The sequence below is a fragment of the Scyliorhinus torazame genome, chromosome 5 (genome assembly GCF_047496885.1).
Source record: "Scyliorhinus torazame isolate Kashiwa2021f chromosome 5, sScyTor2.1, whole genome shotgun sequence".
In the NCBI taxonomy this organism is placed as follows: Eukaryota; Metazoa; Chordata; class Chondrichthyes; order Carcharhiniformes; family Scyliorhinidae; genus Scyliorhinus; species Scyliorhinus torazame.
The window spans coordinates 162,573,339-162,598,514 of record NC_092711.1 but is presented as its reverse complement, the minus strand read 5'-3'; the positions used below and the strand labels follow the sequence as shown (position 1 = coordinate 162,598,514).

Genomic DNA, 25,176 nt, shown 5'->3' with positions numbered 1-25,176 from the left:
CAGTAGGAGGGAAAATGCTACAACCTATTATAAAGGATGTGATAACATACAAATTAGGAGCAGGAGTAGGCCACTCGGCCCCTCGAGCCTGCTCCATCATTCAATAAGTTCACGGCTGATCTGATTATAACCTCAAAACCAGATTCCCGCCGACCCCCCCCCCCCCCCCCCCCCAATAACCTTTCACCTTCTTACTTGGCAAGAATCTATCCAGCTCTGCCTTAAAAATATTCAAAGACTCTGCTTCCACTGCCCTTTGAAGAAGAGAGTTCGAAATACTCACCACCCTCGGAGAAAATAAGTTCACCTCTGCCTCAAATGGGCAAGTTATTACTTTTAAAGTGACTCCAAATTCTAGATTCTCCCACAAGAGGAAACATCCTTTCCACATCCACCTGTCAAGGCCCCTCAGGATCCTGTACGCTTCAATCAAGTCACCTAAACTCCATCGGACACAAGCCCAGCCTGTCCAATCATTCCTCATAAGACCAGCCTCCAATTCCAGGTATGAGTCCAATAAACCTTCTCTGAACTGCTTCCAACACATTTACATCATTCCTTCAATGAGAGCAATACTGTACACAGTGCTCCAGATGTGGTCTCACCAATGTCCTGAATAACTGAAGCATAACCTCCCTACTTTTGTTTTCAATTCCTCTCACAATAAACAATAACATTCTATTAGCTTTCCTAATTACTTGCTGTACCTGTATACTCTCCTTTTGTGATTCATGCTCTTGGACACCCAGATCCCTCCGAATCTCAGAGCTCTGCAATCTCTCACCATTTAGATAAGAAACTTTTTTAATTACTTTTGCCAAAATGGATAATGTCACAATTTCCCACATAATACTCGTTTGGGCAGATCTTTTCCCACTCACGTAACCTTTCTATATCCCTTTGTAACCTCCTTATGTCCTCTTCACAATTTACTTTCCTACCTATCTTTGTATCATTGGAACATAGGAGCAGGAGTTGGTCATTCAGCCCCTCGAGCCTGCTCCACCATTCAATATGATCATGGCTGATCATCCACTTCAATGCCTTTTTCCCCACACTGTCCCCATATCCCTTTGTGTTATTGGTATTTAGAAATCTGTCAGTCTCTGCTTTAAACACACTCAATTACTGAGCTTCCACAGCCCTCTGGGGTAGAGAATTCCAAAGATTCACAACCCTCTTGAGTAAAGAAATGTCTCCTCCGAGACCGATCCTAAGTGATTTTCCCCTTATTTTGAAACTGTGTCCCCTGGTTCCAGACTCCCCAACCAGGGGAAACATCTCACCTGCACCCACCCTGTCTATTCCATTCAATATCTCAGAAGTTTTGGTGAGATCACCTCTCATTCTTCAAAACACGAGTGAAGACAGGCCCAGTTTCCCCAATCTCTATTCATAGGACTGTCCTGCCATCCCGTGTGGTCTCTGGTTCCCTGTTTTCTCTCTACCTCCTTAAATAGCGGGCTTAGATTTACCACCTTGCAATCTATAGAATATTGAAAGATGATCACCAATGTATCCACTATCTCTCCAGCCACCTCTTTCAACACTCTGGGATGGAGAGCGTCAGCTTTTGGAGATTTCTGATTTATTTTTTTATTGCCACGTGTACCGAGGTACAGTGAAAAGTATTGTCCTACGTACAGTCCAGACAGATCATTCCATACATGGAAAAAATACCATTTATTAACTTTCAACCACATTATTTTCTCCAGTACTAGTTTTTCACGATTACTAATCTCTTTCAGTTCCTCAGTCTCACTAGTCCCTTGGTGTTCTCATGTTTGGGGGAAATTTCTGTATCTTCCTCTGTGAAGACAGACACACAGTTTAGTTTCTCTGTCATTTCCTTATTCCCCATTATAAACTCTCCTGCCTTTGCCTGGAATGGACCCACATTGGTCTTTGCTAATCTTTTCCTTTTCACATTCCTATCGGAGCTTTTCCTGTTGGTTTTTATGTTTCTCACCTGTTGGCTCTCATGTTCTATTTTCTCTTTCTTTATCAGTCTCTTGGTTTGGTTTTCAGCAAAGGAGAACCAAGTTCCCAATCCTCGGGCTTGCTACTATTTGGGCCACTTTATGAACCTCTTCCTTTGATCTAATGCAATCTTTAACTTTGCTTGTCAGCCACGGTTGCAAAACTTCTGTTGGATTTTTGTTTATTAAGGGAGTCTATATTTTATGTAAATATGTAACAATTCCTCAAATACTTGTGATTGCCTGTGTATCGTCATAGCTTTTATTGTAATTTCCCAATCTAGCACAGACAACTGTGAATACAGGCCCAGTTTCCCCAATGTCTCTTCCCAGGACAGTCCTCGGTGGTAAAATGTGCAGTGGCCTGTATTTTATGCTCGATAAAATCAGACACTTTAAATTAAAAATTGGACATTTTAAATCAAGCCACAGCCAGCTCCAGCAACCAGCCTGAATACACTGAACTCCGACAAGCTGCCAGCACATGTCTGGAGCTGCTCTGCTCCATCAATCACCAATCAAGAGATAATTGGCTCTATTCATCTATTGATTGTTTTGAATAGACAAAGTTACATAACAAACAACACACCGGGAAATGGACTCCTGTGGACAGATTCCAGTGTCCTGCTGAGTGGCCATTGGTAACTCCATTGGGTGGTACCACTCCCACCCTGTGACCTCATCGGCTTGGTCAGAGAACATTCTGGAAGGACCTAGAAAGGGTATAACGATCGAACCCTCGGACCGCCCAGCAGTGAAGACTCCACGCAGAGGTAATCGAGACGACTGACCAGAGACGGAAAGAAGCAGCAGCGAGACCCATCTTCTCGGAAGAAGACCCCGAGGAGATTGAGATACAGAATCAAACCCGCAGCTCGAATGAGTCCATCGGCTCGGGTACTATTCAGAATCTTGGGACTGTAATTAGTGGGATAATTTAAGGGTAACTGTTTTACTGCTTGTGGAATAAAGTTATGTGATTTATACACTCCGTTGTCCTTTGTTTATCTGGTCAATAAAGATACCTGGGTAAAACATTTGATTAATAAACTGGTCGAAGTGTCTGTGGTTTTATAGAAACAACACCTCCCATCCCCGGAACAAGTCTGGTGAACCTTCCTTACTCCCTCTGTGGCAACATTATCTTTCCTGAGGCAAGGGGAGTAAAACTGCACACAGTACTCCAGCTGTGGTCTAACCAAGGTTCTACACTATTGAAGCAAGTCTTCACTCCTCCTTTACTGAAATCTGCTTGTGATAAAGGCCAACATCCCATTCGCCTTCCTAATAACTTGCTGCGCCTGTATGTTAGCCTTCAGTGACTTATTGATGAGGACACCCAGGTCCCTTTGTACATCTACACTTTCTAATCTCCGACCATTTCAGAAATACTCTGCTCATCGGTTCCTCCTACCAAAGTGATAATCTTACATTTTTCCACATTATATTCCATCTGCCATGTCCTTGCCCACTCACTAAGTCTGTCCAATTCCTCCTGTAGCCATTTTACATCTTCCTCACAACACACATCACACATTCCCACCCAGCTTTGTGTCATCAGTGAACTTGGAAATATTCCATTTGGTCCCCACATCCAAATCATTGTATAAACCATGAACAGCTGGGGCCCAAGTACCGATCTTTGCAGTAACCCACTCGTCCCAACTGCTAATGTGAGAATGACCCATTTATTCCTCCTCTCTGTTTTCTGCCTGTTAGCCAATCCTCAATCCATGCCAGTATATTACCTCCTATCCCATGTGTTTTCATTTTGCTGAGTAACCTCCTGTCGGGTGTTTATCATAAACCTTCTGAAAATCCAAGTGTGCCACATCCACGGACTCCCCTTTAGCAATTCTGTTAATAACATCCTCAAAAAGTCCAAAGGTTTCGTCAGACATGATTTCCTATTCCGAAATCCATGTTAGAAGTCTTACAACACCAGGTTAAAGTCCAACAGGTTTGTTTTGAATCACTAGCTTTCGGAGCGCTGCTCCTTCCTCAGGTGAGGAAGAAGCTCCTTCACCTGAGGAAGGAGCAGCGCTCCGAAAGCTATTGATTCGAAACAAACCTGTTGGACTTTAACCTGGTGTTGTAAGACTTCTGACTGTGCCCACCCCAGTTCAACGCCGGCATCTCCATATCATAAATCCATGTTAATTATTATCCAGGTGTCCATTTACACATCCTGTATAATAGATTCTAGCATTTTCCCAATACTGATGTCAGGCTAACAGGTCTGTAGTTCACCGTTTTCTCTCTCCCTCCCTTCCTGAACAGTGGGGTGACATTTCCTATCTTTTAATCTGCAGGAACCATTCCAGAATCTATAGAATTATGGAAGATGATCACCAATGTATCTGTGATCTCTATAGCAAGCTCTTTCAACTGGGATGTAGAATATCAGGTCTCGGGAACTCATCAATATTCAATCCCATTAATTTCTCCAATGCAGCATAAGACCATAAGACATAGGAGCGGAAGTAAGGCCATTCGGCCCATCGAGTCCACTCCACCATTCAATCATGGCTGATTTCAACTCCATTTACCCGCTCTCTCTCCATAGTCCTTAATTCCTCGAGAAATCAAGAATTTATAAACTTCTGTCTTAAAGACACTCAACTTCCTGGCCTCCACCGCCCTCTGTGGCAATGAATTTCACAGACCCACCACTCTCTGGCTGAAGAAATTTCTCCTCATCTCTGTTCTAAAGTGACTCCCTTTTATTCTAAGGCTGTGCCCCCGGGTCCTAGTCTCCCCTGCTAATGGAGACAACTTCCCTATGTCCACCCTATCTAAGCCATTCATTATCTTGTAAGTTTCTATTAGATCTCCCCTCAACCTCCTAAACTCCAATGAATATAATCCCAGGATCCTCAGACATTCATCGTATGTTAGGCCTACCATTCCTGGGATCATCCGTGTGAATCTCCGCTGGACCCGCTCCAGTGCCAGTGTGTCCTTCCTGAGGTGTGGGGCCCAAGATTGCTCGCAGTATTCTAAATGGGGCCTAACTAATGCTTTATAAAGCTTCAGAAGTACATCCCTGCTTTTATATTCCAAGCCTCTTGAGATGAATGACAACATTGCATTTGCTTTCTTAATTACGGACTCAACCTGCAAGTTTACCTTCAGAGAATCCTGGACTAGGACTCCCAAGTCCCTTTGCACTTCAGCATTATGAATTTTGTCACCGTTCAGAAAATAGTCCATGCCTCTATTATTTTTTCCAAAGTGCAAGACCTCGCACTTGCCCATGTTGAATTTCATCAGCCATTTCTTGGACCACTCTCCTAAACTGTCTAAATCTTTCTGCAGCCTCCCCACCTCCTCCATACTACCTGCCCCTCCACCTATCTTTTGTATCATCGGCCAACATAGCCAGAATGCCCTCAGTCCCGTCATCTAGATCGTTAATATATAAAGAGAACAGCTGTGGACCCAACACTGAACCCTGTGGGACACCACTCGTCACCGGTTGCCATTCCGAAAAATAACCTTTTATCCCAACTCTCTGCCTTCTGCCTGACAGCCAATCGTCAATCCATGTTAGTACCTTGCCTTGAATACCATGGGCCCTTATTTTACTCAGCAGTCTCCCGTGAGGCACCTTATCAAAGGCCTTTTGAAAGTCAAGATAGATAACATCCATTGGCTCTCCTTGGTCTAACCTATTTGTTATCTCTTCAAAGAACTCTAACAGGTTTGTCAGGCACGACCTCCCCTTACTAAATCCATGCTGACTTGTCCTAATCCGACCCTGCACTTCCAAGAATTTAGAAATCTCATCCTTAACAATGGATTCTAGAATCTTGCCAACAACCGAGGTTAGGCTAATTGGCCTATAATTTTCCATCTTTTTCCTTGTTCCCTTCTTGAACAGGGGGGTTACAACAGCGATTTTCCAATCCTCTGGGACTTTCCCTGACTCCAGTGACTTTTGAAAGATCATAACTAATGCCTCCACTATTTCTTCAGCTATCTCCTTTAGAACTCTAGGATGTAGCCCATCTGGTCCCGGAGATTTATCAATTTTTAGACCTCTTAGTTTCTCTAGCACTTTCTCCTTTGTGATGGCTACCATATTCAACTCTGCCCCTGACTCTCCGGAATTGTTGGGATATTACTCATGTCTTCTACTGTGAAGACTGACGCAAAGTACTTATTTAGTTCCTCAGCTAATTCCTTGTCTCCCATCACTAGATTACCAGCATCATTTTGGAGCGGTCCAATGACTACTCATAGATTATCATAGAATTTACAGTGCAGAAGGAGGCCATTCAGCCCATCAAGTCTGCACCGACTCTTGGAAAGAGCACCCTACCCAAGGTCAACACCGCCACCCTATCCCCATAACCCAGTAACCCCACCCAACACTAAGGGCAATTTTGGACACTAAGGGCAATTTATCATGGCCAATCCACTTAACCCGCACATCTTTGGACTGTGGGAGGAAACCGGAGCACCCGGAGGAAACCCACGCACACACGGGGAGGATGTGCAGACTCCGCACAGACAGTGACCCAAGCCAGAATCGAACCTGGGACCCTGGAGCTGTGAAGCAATTGTGCTATCCACAAGGCTACCGTGCTGCCCCAAATTTAGAGTCCCCAATTCATTTTTTCCAATTAAGGGGCAATTTAGCGTGGCCAATCCACCTACCCTGCACATCTTTGGGTTGTGGGGGCGAATCCCACGCAGACACGGGGAGAATGTACAAACTCCACACACACAGTAACCCAGAGCCGGGATCGAACCTGGGACCTTGGCGCCATGAGGCAACAGGGCTAATCCACTGCGCCACCGTGCTGCCCTAAGACTACTTTTGCCTCCCGTTTGTTTTTAATGTATTTAAAGAAACTTTTACTATCATTCCTAATGTTACTGGCTAGCCTACCTTCATAATTGATCCTCTCTTTCCTTATTTCTCTCTTTGTTATCCTCTGTTTGTTTTTGTAGCCTTCCCAATCTTCTGACTTCCCACTACTATGATGAAACATTCTATGATCTACTCTTTGCCACATTATAGGCTTTCTCTTTTGCTTTGATGCATTCCCTAACTTCCTTTGTCAGCCATGGCTGCCTAATCCCCCCTCTGATAACCTTTCTTTTCTTTGGGATGAACCTCTGTACTGTGTCCTCAATTACTCCCAGAAACTCCTGCCATTGCTGTTCTACTGTCTTTCCCACTAGGCTCTGCTCCCAGTCGATTTTCGTCAGTTCCTCCCTCATGCCCCTGTAGTTACCTTTATTTAACTGTAACACCTTTACATCTGATTCTACCTTCTTTCTTTCAAATTGGAGATTGAATTCTACCATATTATGATCACTGCCTCCTAAGTGTTCCCTTACTTTAAGATCTTTAATCAAGTCTGGCTCATTACATAACACTAAGTCCAGAATGGCCTGTTCCCTCGTGGGCTCCATCACAAGCTGTTCCAAAAAGCCCTCCTGTAAACATTCAATGAATTCCCTTTCCTTGAGTCCACTGGCAGCATTATTTACCCAGTCCACCTGCATATTGAAGTCCCCCATGATCACTGTGACCTTGCCTTTCTGACATTAACTTTCTATTTTGTGGTGCATTTTGTGCCCCCGGTCCTGACCACTGTTAGGAGGCCTGTACATAACTCCCATTATGTTTTTTTTTGCCTTTGTGGTTCCTCAACTCTACCCACACAGACTCCACATCATCCGACCCCATGTCGTTTAGTGCTATTGATTCAATTTCATTCCGAATTAACAAGGCAACCCCGCCCCCTCTGTCTTTTCGATAGGTTGTGAATCCCTGGATGTTTAAATGCCAGTCTCAACCCCCTGCAACCACGTCTCTGTGATGCCTACCACATCATACCTGCCAGTCACAATCTGGGCCACAAGTTCATCTACCTTGTTCCGTACACTGTGCGCATTTAAATATAGCACCTTTAATTCTCTATTGACCGTCCCTTTTTGTTTTCTTAGTGTGGTGGACCTTGGTTTACTGAGCCTTTCCATACACTGTCATATTTTGTGGGATGGGGACTATCGTAACCTCTCCTGAGTTTTGTCTTTTCGTGCTTTTTTGTATTCCTAAGCAGCTACGCTTCCCACTGATTACTTCACCTCTTGGTTCCCTGACTTTCCCTTCCCCCCCCCCCCCTCTTAGTAATCCTTTATTCCTCATTCCCTCTAGTTCCTTGGATCTCTAACTTTGGGAAATTTATTTAGCTAAATTCTCCACTCCTGAGACTAAGTGTTGATGCTAGGACAGGATTCGCGAGTTCTACGATTGCAAAACTGATGCCGCACCTGGTCCGATTCAACAACTGTTGAGGGGCCAGGATCAGCACCACATGGAACTCAATCCATTCCAATGAGAAACGGTGCCGGATTTGCTGGATTAACGATTGACACTCGGGAGGCTGACAAGCTGCATAAACACACTTCACTCCACATACACACCATCCTAGCCAACAAGATGGCAGTGAGGAGAGTGGCACCCCGCTTTATGGACACCGAGCTTCTGACGTTTCTGAAGGGTTCCACCAATCACAATGAAGAATGGGATAAATCTCGGAATTTTAGAAGAGCTGATTGACTTCTAGTCAAGTCCATCAAAATGACACCACGGGATCCTACCACACAGCACAGAGGGGAATCCCTTTGGTCAGTTCAACTGACAGCTTGCAGCCGGGGGGGGGGGGGGGGGGGTTCCAAAGTCTGTAGTTCAAACCCCGAATCTGCAATGGTGCAGCAGTGAGCAAGACAGTAATAAAAAGGGAGACATGGATCAGACAAGGATTTTAAAAAGAATCCTTACACATGGACTAATTACAAAGCCTGTCATTGAACCATCTGTACCCGCCCAAGCCACGTCAAACTCTCAAACAATTGTCTTCCCCACGCTCCATCCCCGGTACAGGGAGTCAGCATTCCCATGCCAAGCAGTGAAAACATGGTGGCCTTGACACCCAGATGTTGTCCAGGATTCCAGGCACTCTTGTTTTCTCTGTCCTCTGGGAGCTGTTTATCTCCCTGTTCCCACACAGCAAGTCGTCTGTTCTCAGCTCTGCTCGATTTCTGCTGGAGTTTGGTCCCTTTTACACCTTTCAGATCAATAAAACATTTGGTCAGTGAAGACCCAAACCACAATTTCCCATCCTGTCACCTGTCAACCATCCTTACCCAGAGCGTAATCACAACAGGAATAAAAACAGGAGAAATGGAACAATCAAATTCAAAATAAATCCACAGCCAGTCATACAATTTAATTTAATGTTCACTAATTAGCAATAAAACCTGAAGTAGGGGGTCCTCCAGGAATCTTACAGTGCACACCTAGAGGGTGTGTTGGTGGGGGTGGGGGGGGGGGGGTGAAAGAGTCTTTCTGACCCCTCACTCAATGTCACTTCATTATTTTCCATTTCTGTTCTGGCTCCGCCTGGGGTAACATCTACTCCATCTTCTCTTCTCCTGAATTAGCGCCGTGAGTTCTCAGTTACATTGGGACAGATGCTTCAAGGAACAAATCAAACATGGATGTGAAAGATTCTCCAGCTCTCTCTTTGTGGACAGTTCTTACTCAGTATTATTTCTCCCAAGCCCTTCATTGTCCCATTATCGCTTTAATTTCACTCCCACTTTGCCCATGTCCAGTGTGTTTAATTCTATCCTGATTGTTTTAAAGTCAGTTTCTCTCTGGAGTGTGTCAATGTCTTGATGATGTCACAATGGTGTCTCAATCCCCTGGCCACATTAACCATTTCATCTCCTGCTGTGTCTCCAGTAGCTGTGTGCGTTTGGGACTCGGTCTTCAGTCCATTTCACCATGAATTTAGGCTTGTTATTTTTCACATGTAACAAATCACAACTGCACACCCACACCGGTATCCCAAAATCATGTCACATATACTTAACTCTCAGATGCGCTGATGAAAAGATCAATGTGAGTGTCTGTCTTTCTTATCTCCCCTGTTATGGTGCTGATATTTCATGTCGTGGCCGGGCTTTCAAATGTGGATTTCTTTAAAACAAAGTTCATGGGTCAGGATGTAAATATTTCCAGGAGAAAGTGATCAACTTATTCATCCCATCTACACATTCCAGACTTTCAGTAGAACGTAGCAGGATATCAGATTGATATATTCCATTCAACCACACCCAAGGTAAAGTATTCCAATCATTTATTGTCCAGGACAATATTCCCAGTATCTTTCAAACAGAAATTAAACATTCCCATCTGATCCCAGGTATTAACATATTCTGTTTGTTTGTTCATGTCAGGCTGGGATTGTTCACCTTGGAGCAAAGGAGATTGAGGGGAGATTTGATAGAGGTGGTCAAGACTATGACAGGTTTAGGTAAGATGGATAAAGAAAAGCTGATGGGACAAGGATGAAGGGGACACAGATTTCAGGTTTTGGGTAAGAGATGTGGGGGGGGGGGGCAGTGGGGGATGTGAGGGAGAATATTTTGATGCAGCAAATGGTAATGATCTGGAACTCGCTGCCTGTGAGGGGGTGGAAATGAAGACAATGGAGGATTTCAAATAAAAATTGGATTGACATTTAAGGGAACTAAATTGCAGGGCTACAGGGATAGAACAGGGCAGTGGGACTGACTGGTTTGCTCCAGAGCCAACAGGGAATCGATGGGCTGTATGGCCTCCTTCTGTGCCCTCATGGCTCTAATCGAACAATTTCAGCTGCTCCAGTCTCTCTAACTAACTGAAGTCCCTCATCCCTGGTCCATTCTCATAAATCTCCTCTGCATCCTCTCTGAGAATGTCACATCTTTCCTAAGGTGTGGGGCCCATATATAGGATTCCATTCTGGAGGGATAGAATTGAGAAGCAGGGAGGTTATGCCAACTTGTTTAGAACCAGGGTTAGACTACACTGGGAGCACTGTCAACATTTGTGATCTCCATTTAGAAAAAGGAAATCGAGGCAGCGGAGAAGGTGCAACAAAGATTCACAACAATAATACCAGAACTGAGAGTATTTCACCCTCAGGAAAGGCTGGGGCTGCTTTTCTCCAGAAAAGAGAAGACTGAAGGGTGACCTGATGGAAGTCTTTAAGATGATGAAGGGGTTCAATAATCCAATAGGGATTTGACGAGAAACCTCTTTACCCAGCGAGTGGTGAGAATGTGGAACTCACTACCACAGCAAGTGGTTGAGGTGAACAGCATGAATACATTGAAGGGGAAGCTAGACACATACATGAGGGAGAAAGGAATAGAAGGAGATGCTGATGGGGGGAGATGAAGAGGGCTGGGTGGAAGCTCATGTGGAGCATCTACTGACAGAGCCCAATTGAGCCGACTGGCCTGGCCCTGTGCTGTAGACTCAATGGAACAGAAACAAATGTATTTATTTTAGATCTACCTGTAGTGGGGGGAAAACACTATTTACTATCCAGGATAAAATAAATGTCCTTCATCAGTTTCTGTGGATCATTTCAGTGGAAATGTGCACTCCCCGGATCAAAGACCATCAGCCCACTGGGAGCAAAGTTGTGAGACCGGCCAGTCCAGCAGAAAGATACCCTCCGACCCTCCCACTTCACCAAGTGTCAGAATGAACAAGGTTTGATTTAGATTTGTCACGTGCACCGAGGTACAGTGAAAAGTATTGTTCTGCGTACAGTCCAGACAGATCATTCTAGACATGAAAAAACAAAGGACATACGGAGGTTTTGGAGAATGGGCAGGACAGTGGAGTTGAGGCCAGGATCAGCCATAATCACATTGAGGGTGTTAGGATCGGGAGGCTAAATTGCCCACTCCCGCTCCTATGTCATGTGTTCCAGGGAGGAGATGATCTGGCTCATTTTGCAATCCAGCAACATTGTAGGTAGCAGATGAGGAACATATCAGTCATGATAGAATGGCAGAGCAAACTTGATGGGCCGAATGGCCTAATTCTGCTCCTATATCTTATGAACTTCTGAAATACACAATATAAATACATAGACATCGGGTGAAGCATACGGAGTATAGTGCTACTCAGCATAGAAGATGTGTGGAGAGATCAGTTCAGTCCATAAGAGGGTCATTCAGGAGTCTGGTAACAGCGGGGAAGAAGCTGTTTTTGAATATGTTCGTTCGTGTTCTCAGACTTTTGTATCACCTGCCTGATGGAAGAGAAAATAACCTGGGTGGGAGAGGTCTTTGATTACGCTGCCTGCTTTCCCAAGGCAGTGGGAGTTGTAGACAGAGTCAATGGATGGGAGGCGGGTTTGTGTGATGGACTGGGCTGTGTTCTCTGTAGTTTCTTACGGTCTTGGGCCGAGCAGTTGCCATACCAGGCTGTGCTGCAGCCAGATAGGATGCTTTCTATGGTATATCTGTAATAAAAGGTAAGATTCAATGTGGACATGCTGAATTTCCTTAGTTTCCTGAGGAAGTATAGGCGCCGTTGTACTTTCTTGGTCGTAGTGTTGATGTTGGTGGACCAGGACAGATTGTTGGTGATGTGCACACCTCGGAATTTGAAGCTGCTAACCATCTCCACCTCAGCACCATTGATGCAGACAGGGGTGTGTACGATATTTTGCTTCCTGAAGTAAATGACCAGCTCCTTAGTTTTGCTGACATTGAGGGAGAGGTTGTTGTCGTTACACCATGCCACTAGGTTCTCTATCTCCCTCCTGTACGCTGACCCATTGTTGTTTGAGATCCCACCCACTACGGTCGTGACATCAGCAAACTCATAGATGGAGCGGGAGCCAAAATTTGCCACAGTCGTGCGTGTACAGGGAGTATAGGAGCTAAGTACGCAACCTTGTGGGGCCCTGGTATTGAGGACTATCGTGGAGTTGTTGTTGTTTATCCTTACTGATTGTGGTCTATGGGTCAGGAAGTTGAGGATCCAGTTGCAGAGGGAGGAGCCAAGTCCTAGGTTTTGGAGTTTTGATGTGAGCTTGGCTGGGATTATGGTGTTGAAGGCACAGCTGTAGTTAATGAATAGGAGTCTGACGTAGGAGTCCTTGTTGTTGAAATGCTGCAGGGATGAGTGTAGGGCCAGGGAGAAGGCGTCTGCTGTGGACCGTTGAGGCGGTATGCAAATTACAGTGGATCAAGGCACTCTGGGAGTCTGGAGTTGGATGTGAGTCATGGCTAACCTCTCGAAGCACACCATAATGATCGGTGTCAAGGCCACCGGATGGTAGTCGTTGAGGCACATTGCCTGGTTCTCCTTTGGCATCGGTATGATGGTGGTCTTCTTGACGCAGGTGGGAACCTCGGAATCTAGTGGGGAGAGATTGAAGATGTCCGCGAACACACCTGCCAGAGGGTCAGCGCAGGATCTGGGTGCGCGATCTGGGATCCCGTCAGGACCCATCGCTTTCTGAGGGTTCACTTTCAAGAAGGCCAATCTGACTTCAGAGGCTGTGATGGTGGGCATGGGTGTGTCCAAGGCTGCTGGGGCAGTTGACAACCGTTTGTTGGTTTCCTGCTCGAAACGAGCATCAAATACATTGAGTTTGTTGGGAAGGGGTGTGCTGTTGCTGAAGATTCTACTCGACTTTACTTTGTAGCCCATTATGTTTAGCTGGGCTGTTTAGCACTGGGCTAAATCGCTGGCTTTGAAAGCAGACCAAGGCAGGCCAGCAGCATGGTTCAATTCCTGTACCAGCCTCCCCGAACAGGCGCCGGAATGTGGCGACTAGGGGCTTTTCACAGTAACTTCATTGAAGCCGACTTGTGACAATAAGCAATTTTCATTTTCATTTCATGTTGTTTAAACCTGACCACAACCTACAAGAGTCCCTGTTGTTAGTCTGCGACTCTAGCTTAGTCTGGTATTGTCACTTGGAGTCCCTGATGGCTTTGCGGAGGTCATATATAGATTTGAATAGGTCAGGGTTGCCTGCCTTGTACACCTTCAGTCGGGAGTGAATCTCCCAATTAAACCATGGATTCTGGTTGGGTAACGTACAGACTACCTTCTTTTGCACACAATCTTCTACACTAACTGATGAAGTCTGTGACGGTGCTGGCATACTCGTCTAGGTTGGCTGCCGAGTTCTTGAATATGGACCAGTCCACTGACTCCAAGCAGTCGCGTAGGAGCTCTTCTGTTGCCTCAGACCAGCATTTGCACAACCTTCTCAACTGGATTCTCCGCTTAAGTTTCTGCTTGTATGCTGGGAGAAGCAGCACCATCGTGTGGTCCGATTTTCCGAAGTTCGGTCAGGGGATGGATCATCAGGCGCCCTTGATGTTTGTGTGGCAATGGTCAAGGATGTTGGGGCCCCTGTTGGGACAAGAGATGAGTTGGTGGAATTTTGGCAGTACACTCGAGGTTGGCCTGGTTGAAGTCTCCGGCCACGATGAACAAGGCCTCCGGGTATTCTGCTTCATTGTTATTTATAGCGCTTACAATTCATCAAGCAGCGTCTTCACTTCCGCCTGGGGTGGGATGTAGACCACCGTGATGATGGCAGAAGTGAACTCCGTGGAAGGTAGTATGGACGGCACTTCACAGTCGGGTATTCCAGGTCCGGGGAGCAGTAGTTCGCCAGGGTCGCCACATCTGAGCACCAGGAGTTGACGAGGAGACAAACCCCTCCACCCACTCCAGGTTCAGTCCTGGATGTGATGAACAGCAGGAATAACAGCAGAATCCAACCCGTCATCACTTGTGAACCCTTTGGTGTCACAGCATGTTGGATGACTGAGTGAATCCCTCCCCACAGTGAGAGCAGGTGAATGGCTTCTTTCCAGTGTGAACTCGCTGGTGTGTCAACAGGGCAGATGAATCACGGAATCTCCTCCCACAATCAGAGCAGGTGAATCAACTCTCCCCAGTGTGGACTCGCTGGTGTCTCCGCAATGTGGATGATGTTCGAAACGTCTTTGTGCAGTGAAAGCAGCTGAACCGTCTCTCCTCAGAATGAATGCACTGGTGGGACATCAGTAACTGTGAGCTTTTGAAACTCATCGTGCAGTCAGAGCATTTAAAGGGCCTGCTCTTGGTGTGATTGACATTGTGGCTACGCAGGCCGGATAATTGAGTGAATCCCTTATCACACACAGAGCAGATGAATGGTCTCTCCCCGGTGTGAAGTCGCTGGTGTGTCTGCAGGTTGGATAACTGAGTGAATCCCTTATCACACACAGAGCAGATGAATGGCCTCTCCCCGGTGTGAGCGCTCTGGTGTCTCTTCAGGTGGGATAACCGAGTGAATGCCTTATCACACACAGTGCAGGTGAATGGCCTCTCCCCGGTGTGAACCCGTTGGTGGTTCTCCAGATGGGACAGCTGAGTGAATCCCTTCCCACACACAGTGCAGGTGAATGGCCTCTCCCCGGTGTGAACTCGCTGGTGGTTCTCCAGATAGGATAACTGAGTGAATCCCTTCCCACACACAGTGCTGATGAATGGCCCCTCCCTGGTGTGAAGTCTCTGGTGGCTCTGCAGGTTGCATAACCGAGTGAATCCCTTATCACACACAGTGCAGGTGAATGGCCTCTCCCCAGTGTGAACTCGTTCGTGTCTCCGCAGGTTGCCAATGTCAGTGAATCCCTTTTCACACTGAGAGCAGGTGAAAGGTCTCTCTCCAGTGTGACTGCGTTGATGCCTTGCCAGCTCGTGTGCGGCTCTGAATCCCTTCCCACACACAGAGCAGGTGAACGGCCTCTCTCCAGTGTGACTGCGTTGATGCCATTCCAGCCCAGAGGGGCCTTTGAATCCCTTCTCACAGTCCTCACATTTCCATGGTTTCTCCATGGTCTGGGTGATCTTGCGTCTCACCACGTTGGACGATCAGTTGAAGCCTCGTCCACACAGAACACCTATACAGTCTCTCCCTGCTGTGAATGGTGTAGTATTTTTTCAGGATGTATCACTGGTTAAAGCTCTTTCCACAGTCAGTGCTCTGTAACATTCTCACACGGGTGTGTGTGTGTGTGTGTCGCAGTGTTTTTCCAGACACACCGATGTTTAAAATCTCTTGAAGCAGACAGAATAGACAAACATTTCTCCTTCTAAATTCAAAGGTCGATGATATTCGGTTCCCAAGAATTGAGTGACTCAGTCAGTTCCTGACGTGATATTTAGTTTGAGATATCGGCCTCAAACTCCTCTCGTTTTAACTTCCTGCAAAAAGATTTTTCAAAAATTATCACTGTCAGTACAGGATAGAAATTCAGAACAGACAATTCTAGTTTCTATCGAACATTCTTTCCTCTCTCACTTTCCCTGAAATGCTCTAAATCTCCGTCCCACACACACTCCCTCCATTCTCACTCTGCTGTATCTAATATTCACCCTCCCAACTCTCCTGAAGGTGCTGATTCAGGCTGATTGACAGACCCATGCTCACTGCTTCCTGTCCTGGACACAGAGGCTGCCAGGCAGATATATGTCTATGTTACTGGATGAAAAATGTGTGTAATATACGGACTGGATTCACTTCCTTTCCCTCCCAATTCTCATCAAGGTGCTGATCAACAAATCTAAACTCATTACAACCTGTATAAAAGTAGAGAATCTCCATCTAAGTATATTTACTGATTAGATGGGATGATCCTGAGGAAGAATTTTATTTAGTCACGGAGTGGTCATGAGCAGGAACCCACTGCCAACAAGGGTTGTGGAAGTCGAGATGATCAATAATTCAAAATAAAAAATGAAGAAAATAAACTTTCAGGGGAACAGGGATATCGAGGGGGAATGGGACTGACTGGATTGCTGTACAGAGAGTCAGCATTGAGTTGAGTTCCCAAATGGATTCTGTCAGTGCTGCAATGACTGTATGACTGGAAATATATAATGTAGATACAGTACTATTTACAAAACTAGAAATAATAATACATGTATTTTATGACACAACCATCAATAATATATATAATACATACCATATAACACTAGATATATCTCTATCCGATATAACATTTTTAAATATTCATTTACGGGGTGTGGACATCGATGATCAGGCCAGCATTTATTGCCCATCCCTAGTTGCCCTTCAGAAGGTGGTGATGAGTTGCCTTCTTGAACCGCTGTAGTCCTTGAGTTGTAGGTACATCCCCTGTGCTGTCAGGGAAGGAGTTCCAGGATGTCGCCCCAGCAACAATGAAGGAAGGGCGATATATTTCAAAGTCCGTCTGGTGAGTGAACCTCCAGGTCGTGGGGTTCCCAGGTATCTGTTGCTCCTGTCCTTCTAGATAGTAGTGGTCGTGGGTTTGGAAGGTGCTGTCTGAGGAACCTTGGTGAGTTACTGCAGTGCACATTATAGATGGTATACACGGCTGCCACAGTTTGCCAGTGGTGAATATTTGTGGAATGGGGAGCAGTCAAGCAGGCTGCTTTGTTCTGGATGGTGTAGAGCAGCATCTTGAGTGTTGTTGGAGCTGCACTCAACCAGGCAAGTGGTGATTATTCTATTACACACCTGACTTGTACCTTGTATATGGTGGACAGGCTTTGGGGGTCAGGAGGTGCGTTACTCACTGTAGTCTTTGACCTGCCCTGGTGGCCACCGTATTAATATGACTGGTCCAGTTCAGTTTCTGATCAATGGTAACCCTCAGGATCTTGGTTGTGGGGATTCAGCGATGGTAATGCTGCTGAATGTCAAGGGGCGGTGGTTAGATTCTCCTTTGTAGGAGATAGTCACTGCCTGGTACTTGTGTAGCACAAATGTAACTTGCCACTTATCAGCCCACATCTGGATACTGTCCCGGTCTTGCTGCATTTAGAATGGACTGCTTCATTATCTGAGTTGTCGCGAATGATGCTGAACATTGTGCAGTCATTGGCAAACATCCCCACTTCTCACCTTATGATGGAAGGGAGGTCATTGATGAAGCAGCTAAAGATGGTTGGGTCTGGGAATGTGCCCTGAGGAACTCCTGGAACTGAGATGATTGACCTCCAACCATCACAACCATCTTCCTTTGTGCCAGGTATGACTCCAACCCATTGACTCCAGTTTAGCTAGGGCTACTTGATGTCATACTCGATCAAATGCTGCCTTGATGCCAAGGACAGTCACTCTCACCTCACCTCTGGCATTCAGCTCTTTTGTCCATGTTTGAAAGCTGTAATGAGGTCAGGAGCTGAGTGACCCTGGCGGAACCCAAACTGAGCGTCTGCGAACAGGTTATTGCTCAGTAAAGTGCTATTTGATTGCACTGTTGATGACTCCTTCCGTCAGTTTGCTGATGATGTAAATAAACTGACAGGGAAGGAATTGGCTGGGTTGAATTATGTCCTGTTTACTGTCCGCTTAAATGTCAGCCATCTCCTGGGGAAAGCAGCCCTTTAATTGAGAACATTAGGAAAGAGACGATCCTTTTAGCCAGACAAATAAATGTGTCAAGCTGAGGGAGCAAAGGATGTCAATGCCTTTAAGAGATTAGAGAGAGAGAGACCTGGGCCAAGCTTTGCAGAGTCTGCACCCTCCCTGGATTCACTTCCTTTCTCTACAGTTATTTGCAAGTCACCAATTGAAGGTCAGAATGAGAAAAGAAATGGCAAAAGGGGAGAAAAGAAAGTGTTTTACTCACAGATCTTGGAGACAGGAGTCTGTGTGCAGCTCAAGCTCATTCAGGGTTGGGGGAACAACAGCTTTGCTCGGCAGAAACCTCCATGTCCAGCTTCCGCATTGAGACAATGGGGGAGCTGTGATTGGCGGAGAGGCAGGGTCCTTCCGGTCCTCCAATCTTCCTATTGGACACAACTCAGCAGTGTCACCGGAGGTGAGCTCCCTCTGCACATGCGCACAGTCCCTTCTCCCTGAGGCATGCGCAGTCCCGGGTTGGGGAGAGAGGGAATTATCGATAGCCGGAACTGCCAGCCGGTTGCCTGGAAAACTTGTCTCGAGGATGCGGAGGGGAGAGGGGAAAAGTGCACTCAAATGCAGTGACGTCTCCGCGGAGTGGGTTTATTCCTATTGGCTGATCTAGAGGACGAGCATCTTTGTGATGTCACAATGTGGAGGGTGGACAATGCGTTTTAGACTAAAACTTCCTCCTCTGGGCAACATCTGGGAACAAATCAATGTCTCCCCCTTTCATTAGTTCATAAGATATAGGAGCAGAATTAGGCCATTTGGCCCATCGAGTTTGCTCTGCCATTTGATCATCGCTGATCTCATCCTGGCCTTAACTCCACCGTCCTGAGAGTTCTCCATAACCCTTCAACCAATTAAAAATCTGTCTAACTCCTCCCTAAATTTACTCACTGTCCCAGCTCCACCACGCGCTGGGGTAGTGAATTCCACAGCCCTTGGGAGAAGCAGTTTCTCCTCAACTCTGTTTTGAATTTGCTATCTCTTATCCGAAGACTATTACCTCTCGTTCTCGAATGCCCCACAAGAGGCAGCAGCCGCTCCAAGTCTACTTTATCTTTCCATTTATTTTCTCATTCTGAGGGGACATTGGTGACTTGCAGCAACTGAAGAGAAAGGAAGTGAATCCCGTCTGTATGTTGCACACATTTTGAGATCAGTAATATAGACATATTTCTGTCTTGCAGCCTGCATGGAGAATTTCAGGCCTCTGTACAGGGAGGAAAGCAGTGAGAATGGATCTGCCAGTCAGACTGAATCAGCACCTTTAGAGAATTGGTAGGGTGAATATTACATACAGCAGAGTGAGAATGGAGAGAGAGTGTGTTGGATGGCGATTTACAGCTTTTGAGAAATGAGAGAGGAATGAATATTTCATAGGCACTAAAATTGTCTGTTCTTAATTTCCATTTGTTTTACAGGATATTAGATGATGATTTACTGAAAAACAGACTTCAGAATTTGGAAGAGTCACTTGGTTATGGGCAGCATGATGGCACGGTGGTTAGCACTGTTGCTTCCCAGCTCCAGGGTGCCAGGTTCGATTCCCGGCTTGGGTCACAGTGTGAAGTCTGCACGTTCTCCTCGTGTCTGCGTGGGTTCCCTCCGGGTGCTCCGATTTCCTCCCACAAGTCCCGAAAGGTGTGCTGTTAGGTAATTTGGACATTCTGAATTCTCCCTCAGTGTACCCGAACAGGTGCCAGAATGTGGCGACTCGGGCTTTTCACGGCAATGTCATTGCTGTGTTAATGTAAGCCTACTTATGACAATAAAGATTATTATTATTATTTATCAGGACCTGAATACCATCAGGAGCACCATCACTGCAAAATACACTTCTGGAGTTAAGGTTTGCCTGTCAGGCAAAGGAATAGAATGGAAGTAAACACAGGAACAAAGAATCACATTGGACTAGTTCCAGGAGAATTGAGTGACAACTTCAATGATGTAACCATGGAGTGTGATTTTTGATTGTGTTAAGAGTAAAAGGGCAATGTTCTATTGAGAGTTTAAGGGATACGTTCCTTATAAAAATAGTGTTAAGGCATTGTTGTTTCTAGTTTGTATGTTGCAGTAAAATTCATAAACTTGAAGTTTTTGTCTTATGATTCTTTAGTTTGTTCATTGGGTTTAGAATTTATCTTTTGAAGTTACTGATCTTTTCAGAAATCTTACACAGTTGGTCTTGAGTCGCAAGTTTCAACTTCCCATTTAAGCCTCAGGCAACTTGCTGTCTCTCTGTTGTTCATGACAATGACAGCCCAGTAACAGAGCTGAGGGCTGGAGATGCTGTGACCCCTTGTCGGAGTGGAATCAGTAGAAAGAAGAACCATAGTTTCTGGTTGAGCTTTGTGTTAGCTGTCCAACCATGATGATGTGCCTTTCACCACTGAATGGCCTCTCCCCAGTGTGAACTCGCTGGTGTTTCTGCAGGTCAGATAATTGAGTGAATCCTTTGCCACACTGGGAGCAGGTGAATGGCCTTTTCCCAGTGTGAATGCGTTGATGAATTTCCAGCACTGACGGTGCTGTGAATCTCTTCCCACAGTCCTTACATTTCCACGGTTTCTCCATGTTTTGGGTCTCCTCGTGTCTGTCCAGTTCGGACAATCAGTTGAGGCTTTGTCCACACGCAGAACAAGTGTATGGTCTCTTCCCACTGTGAATAGTACAATGGTTTTTCACACTGTGTAACTGATTAAAGCTCTTTCCACAGTCAGTGCTCTGGAACATTCTCACTTGGGTGTGTGTGACTTGGTGTTTTTCCAGTCACACTGATCTTTAAAATCTTTTGAAGTTGACAGATGAGGCAAACATTTCTCCTTCTAGATTCGAAGGCCAATGATATTCAGGTCCCAAGGAATTGAGTGACTGTCAGATCCAGAGAACATATATTAGATTTCTGTCTGTAATTCCTCCTCTTTGAATCTCCTGTTAAAACAATTTATAAAATACATCACTGTCAGTACAGGATAGAAATTCAGAACAGACAATTCTAGTTTCTCTGGAGCATTCTTTCCTCTTGCATTCCGCAACATCTGTAAATCTCCATCCCTCACACTCTCCCTCCATTCTCACTTTGCTGTATCTAATATTGACCCTCCCAATTCTCCTGAAGGTGCTGATTCAGGCTGATTGACAGATCCCTGCTCACTGCATCCTGTCCTGGACACAGAGACCATAACAAATCGGATCTCCATTCGGCCCATCAAACCTGCTCAACCATCCAAAGGGAACATTGGCCTATCTACCTCAGCATAATTTTCCCACACTATCCCTCATATCCCTCGATATCTTCACTCCCTTGAAATGTTATCAATCTCTGATTTGAAAATACTTGATGACTGAGGATCCACAGTCCTCTGGGGGGGAGAATTCCAAATGCTGACAGGGGGAGTGAGGGGAAGATATGTTTGGTGGTGGAGTCATGCTGGAGTTGGCAGAACTGGCGGAGGATGATTTCTTCAATGCAGAGACTGGCGGGGTGAAAAATGAGGACAGTGGGGATTCTATCCTGGTTCTGGGAGAGAGGAGCGAGGGGGAGGGCAGAGGTGTGGGAGATGGGTCGGACACGGTTGACAGCCCCGGCGACCACAGTGGGTGGGAAGCTACGGTTAAGGAAGAATGAAGACATGTCAGCAGCACCGTTTTGGAAAGTGACATAATCGGAACAGATGCGACGGAGGCGAAGGAACTGAGAGAATGGGATGGAGTCCTTACAGGATGTGGGGTGTGAAGAGCTGTAGTCGATGTAGCTGTGGGAGTCGGTAGGTTTGTAATGGATATTAGTGGACAGTCTATCTCAGAAATTGAAATAGAAAGAATCATAGAATTTACAGTGCAGAAGGAGGTGATTCAGCCTATCGAGTCTGCCCCGGCTCTTGGAAAGAGCACCCTACCCAAGGTCAACACCGCCACCCTATCCCCATAACCCAGTAACCCCACCCAACACGAAGGGCAATTTTGGACACTAAGGGCAATTTATCATGGCCAATCCACCTAACCTGCACATCCTTGGACTGTGGGAGGAAACCGGCGCACCCGGAGGAAACCCACGCACACACGGGGAGGATGTGCAGACTCCGCACAGACAGTGACCCAAGCCGGAATCGAACCTGGGACCCTGGAGCTGTGAAGCAATTGTGCTATCCACAATGCTACCGTGCTGCCCAAAGGTCAAGGGTGGAAAGGTAAGTGTTGGAGAAAGACATGTGGAGGTGATAGAGCAGTGGAAACTAGAAGCAAAATTAATATATTTTTCCAGGCTTTGCAGAACACCTCCGGTCCATCCGCAAGCAGTTCCCAGACCTTCCTGCCGTTTGCCATTTCAACTCACCGTCCTGCTCTCAGTCCACATGTCCATCCTTGGCCTGCTGCAATGTTCAGGTGAAGCCCAGCGCAAACTGGAGGAACAGCACCTCATCTTCCGATTAGGCATGTTACACCCTTCTGGACTTAACATTGAGTTCAACAACCTCAGACTCTCCACCACCTTTACCCCATTTTTATCTATCAATTTATTTTTGTTTTCATTTCTTCCATTGATCGTTTTTTCCCTCCCCATTATTCCCCTCCCCTCCCCCCATTCGAATTATTTCAAGTTGCCCTTTACACACTGCTCACCTTTATTCTGCCATTCACACATTCTAACCTTTTTATGTACCACTTTCAGCCCTTCTTAGCCTTAATAACCACCATTTGCATTCCTTTTATCTTCTGTTCTCAACATCTTTGTCTATATCTCCACCTATTGCTGGCCCCTATCCAGCCACACTGCTCCATTCCACCCCTCCCCAATACAGTACAAATCTGACCCCATTTCCAGTTCTCTCTAAATGTAACAAAGCGTCATCCAGACTCGAAACATTAGTTCCCTTTTCTCTCCACCGATGCTGTCAGACCTTCTGAGATTGTCCAGTATTTTCTGTTTTTGTTTAAGATTCCAGCATCCACAGTAATTTGTTTTCACGATTATATCTAATCTGTACCATGTAAAACACTAGACATATCTCTGTCCAGCATTTATTTACTGTCCCTTTAAATTTTAGCCAATTCTAATAATAATAATCATCATCTTTATTGTCACAAGTAGGCTTACATTAACACTGCAATGAAATTATTGTGAAAAGTCCCTAGTCGCCACATTCTGGTGCCTGTTCGGGTACACTGAGGGAGAATTCAGAATGTCCAAATTTTCAGACAGTACGTCTTTCGGGACTTGTGGGAGGAAACCAGAGCACCCGGAGGAAACCCGCGTAGACATAGGGAGAACTCTGGGGAAACCAACCCTTTTAGTTGTGAACATTAGGCAGCGGACCACCCTTTTAGCCAGACAAATAAATGTGTCAAGCTGAGGGAGCAAAGGGTGTCAATGTCTTTGAGTGAGAGAGGGACCTGGGCCAACCTTTCCAGAGTCTGCGACCTGACTGGATTCACTTCCTTTCCGTTCAGTTGCTGCAAGTGACCAATTGAAGGTCAGAATGGGGGAAGAAAATAAAATGTTTTACGCCCAGATGTTGGAGACAGGAGCAGGTTTCAGTCTGTGTAATGGTCAATCTTCATTTACACAAAGTCTGCGTTCAGGGATAACGAGGTGCAAGTTTTCTATACACTATCAGATCGCCCTTTTTATTCAAGAGCATCTCTCTTAAACAGACATAGATTCAGTCATATTTGTGTCTTTGTTCAGTGACCATGTCTCTCCACTGGTTGAGATCGTTGTCCCTCAACATGTCACACAATCTTATCAAAACTTCACAGGACTGTTGTCCCAATCGCTTAGCTTATATCTCTCGTTATGCACTTGATATGTCCGGCAGCATCTCGGATTTTAAGCATGGGGCTGGATTCTCCACTGTCGGGATTCTCTATTGCACCGGCAGTGCACTGACACCTGGGAATTTCCCAACGGCGTGGGGTTGCCCACAATGGGAAATCCCATTTGTCGGCTGGCAGGTCGGACAATCCCGCTGCCGGCGGGGGCGGCGCATATACAACTGGTGCAGCGGGACAGAGAATCCCACCCATGGTTTTCCTTTTAAGGTTTCAGAAGCAAATGATCAAAATATTATCAAGAAAAAGGTAACTTATTCATCTCATCTACAAGTCCCTGAATCTCACTGGAATATAGGTGGACACCAGATTGTTACATTCCAGTTAACTACACCCAAGGTGAGTTATTCTATTTCCTTTCTGTCCAGGACAATCAAACATTCCCATCTGATCCCAGGTATTAACATATTCTGTTTGTTTATTCTTTATTGTCAATGTCAGGCTGGGGAAGTTCACCTTGGAACAGAGGGGGATGAGGGGAGATTTGATAGAGGTGGACAAGGTTCTGACAGGTTTAGGTCAGGTGGATAAAGAAAAGCTGTTCCCATTCGCTGATGGGACAAGGATGAGGGGGACACAGATTTCAGGTTTTGGGTAAGTGTTTCAGGGGGATGTGAGGGAGAATATTTTTACACAGCGAGTGGTAATGACCTGGAACTCACTGCCCATGAGGGTGGAGGAATTGGAGGTAACGACCAATTTCAAAATGAAATTGATGGGCCCTGGAAGGAAATAAACTTGCAGGGGAACGGGGACATCGAGGGTGAATGGGACTGACTGGATTGTTCTACAGAGTCAGCATGAACTCCAGAATGGACCTTTTTGAAGGTAACTTTGTGACATTGAACCCGAATCTGTGCAGCTGTTGATCAAAACGAACAACTTTTTCATCAAATATTTCTGACTCTTGACCAATGGGAAAAGTGTTACCAGCTTCCCCACAACAAATTGAGCCAATCAGCTTGGAGCCTCTTCTAACGATGAACTAAAACTTGTGTCAAACAGGGTGTTCTGGAATAGCTGGTACTCTGACCCCTTCCTGACCTTAACACCAGTTTTTTAAATTCTTAAACTACAAT

At 45.7% G+C, this 25,176-nt stretch overlaps 4 protein-coding genes across 6 annotated transcripts in view; 2 read left to right on the top strand and 2 right to left on the bottom strand.

The window, feature by feature from the left end:
* The window catches only part of LOC140422253 (uncharacterized), a 227,500-nt gene that overhangs the window by 45,739 nt on the left and 156,585 nt on the right, over positions 1-25,176 (top strand). The window lies entirely within an intron of this gene.
* The window catches only part of LOC140422254 (uncharacterized), a 218,947-nt gene that overhangs the window by 108,835 nt on the left and 84,936 nt on the right, over positions 1-25,176 (bottom strand). The gene's annotated exons all lie outside the window — the stretch shown is intronic.
* The window catches only part of LOC140418015 (uncharacterized), a 111,619-nt gene that overhangs the window by 29,368 nt on the left and 57,075 nt on the right, over positions 1-25,176 (top strand). The gene's annotated exons all lie outside the window — the stretch shown is intronic.
* Positions 8,752-18,571, bottom strand: LOC140422248 (uncharacterized). 3 transcript variants are annotated; one of them, XM_072507275.1, is made up of 3 exons: positions 18,483-18,571; positions 9,879-16,068; positions 8,752-9,067 (listed from the first exon to the last, which is right to left on the bottom strand). In XM_072507275.1, the coding sequence occupies exon 2, from the start codon at positions 15,697-15,699 to the stop codon at positions 14,764-14,766; it is 936 nt and encodes a 311-aa protein (XP_072363376.1). In that variant the 5' UTR covers positions 15,700-16,068; positions 18,483-18,571; the 3' UTR covers positions 8,752-9,067; positions 9,879-14,763. The 3 variants fall into 3 exon arrangements, with proteins under 3 accessions (XP_072363376.1, XP_072363377.1, XP_072363378.1); XM_072507276.1 differs by lacking the exon at positions 8,752-9,067 and having other exon boundaries at positions 9,319-9,984; positions 11,350-16,068; XM_072507277.1 differs by lacking the exon at positions 8,752-9,067 and having other exon boundaries at positions 9,319-9,984; positions 11,653-16,068.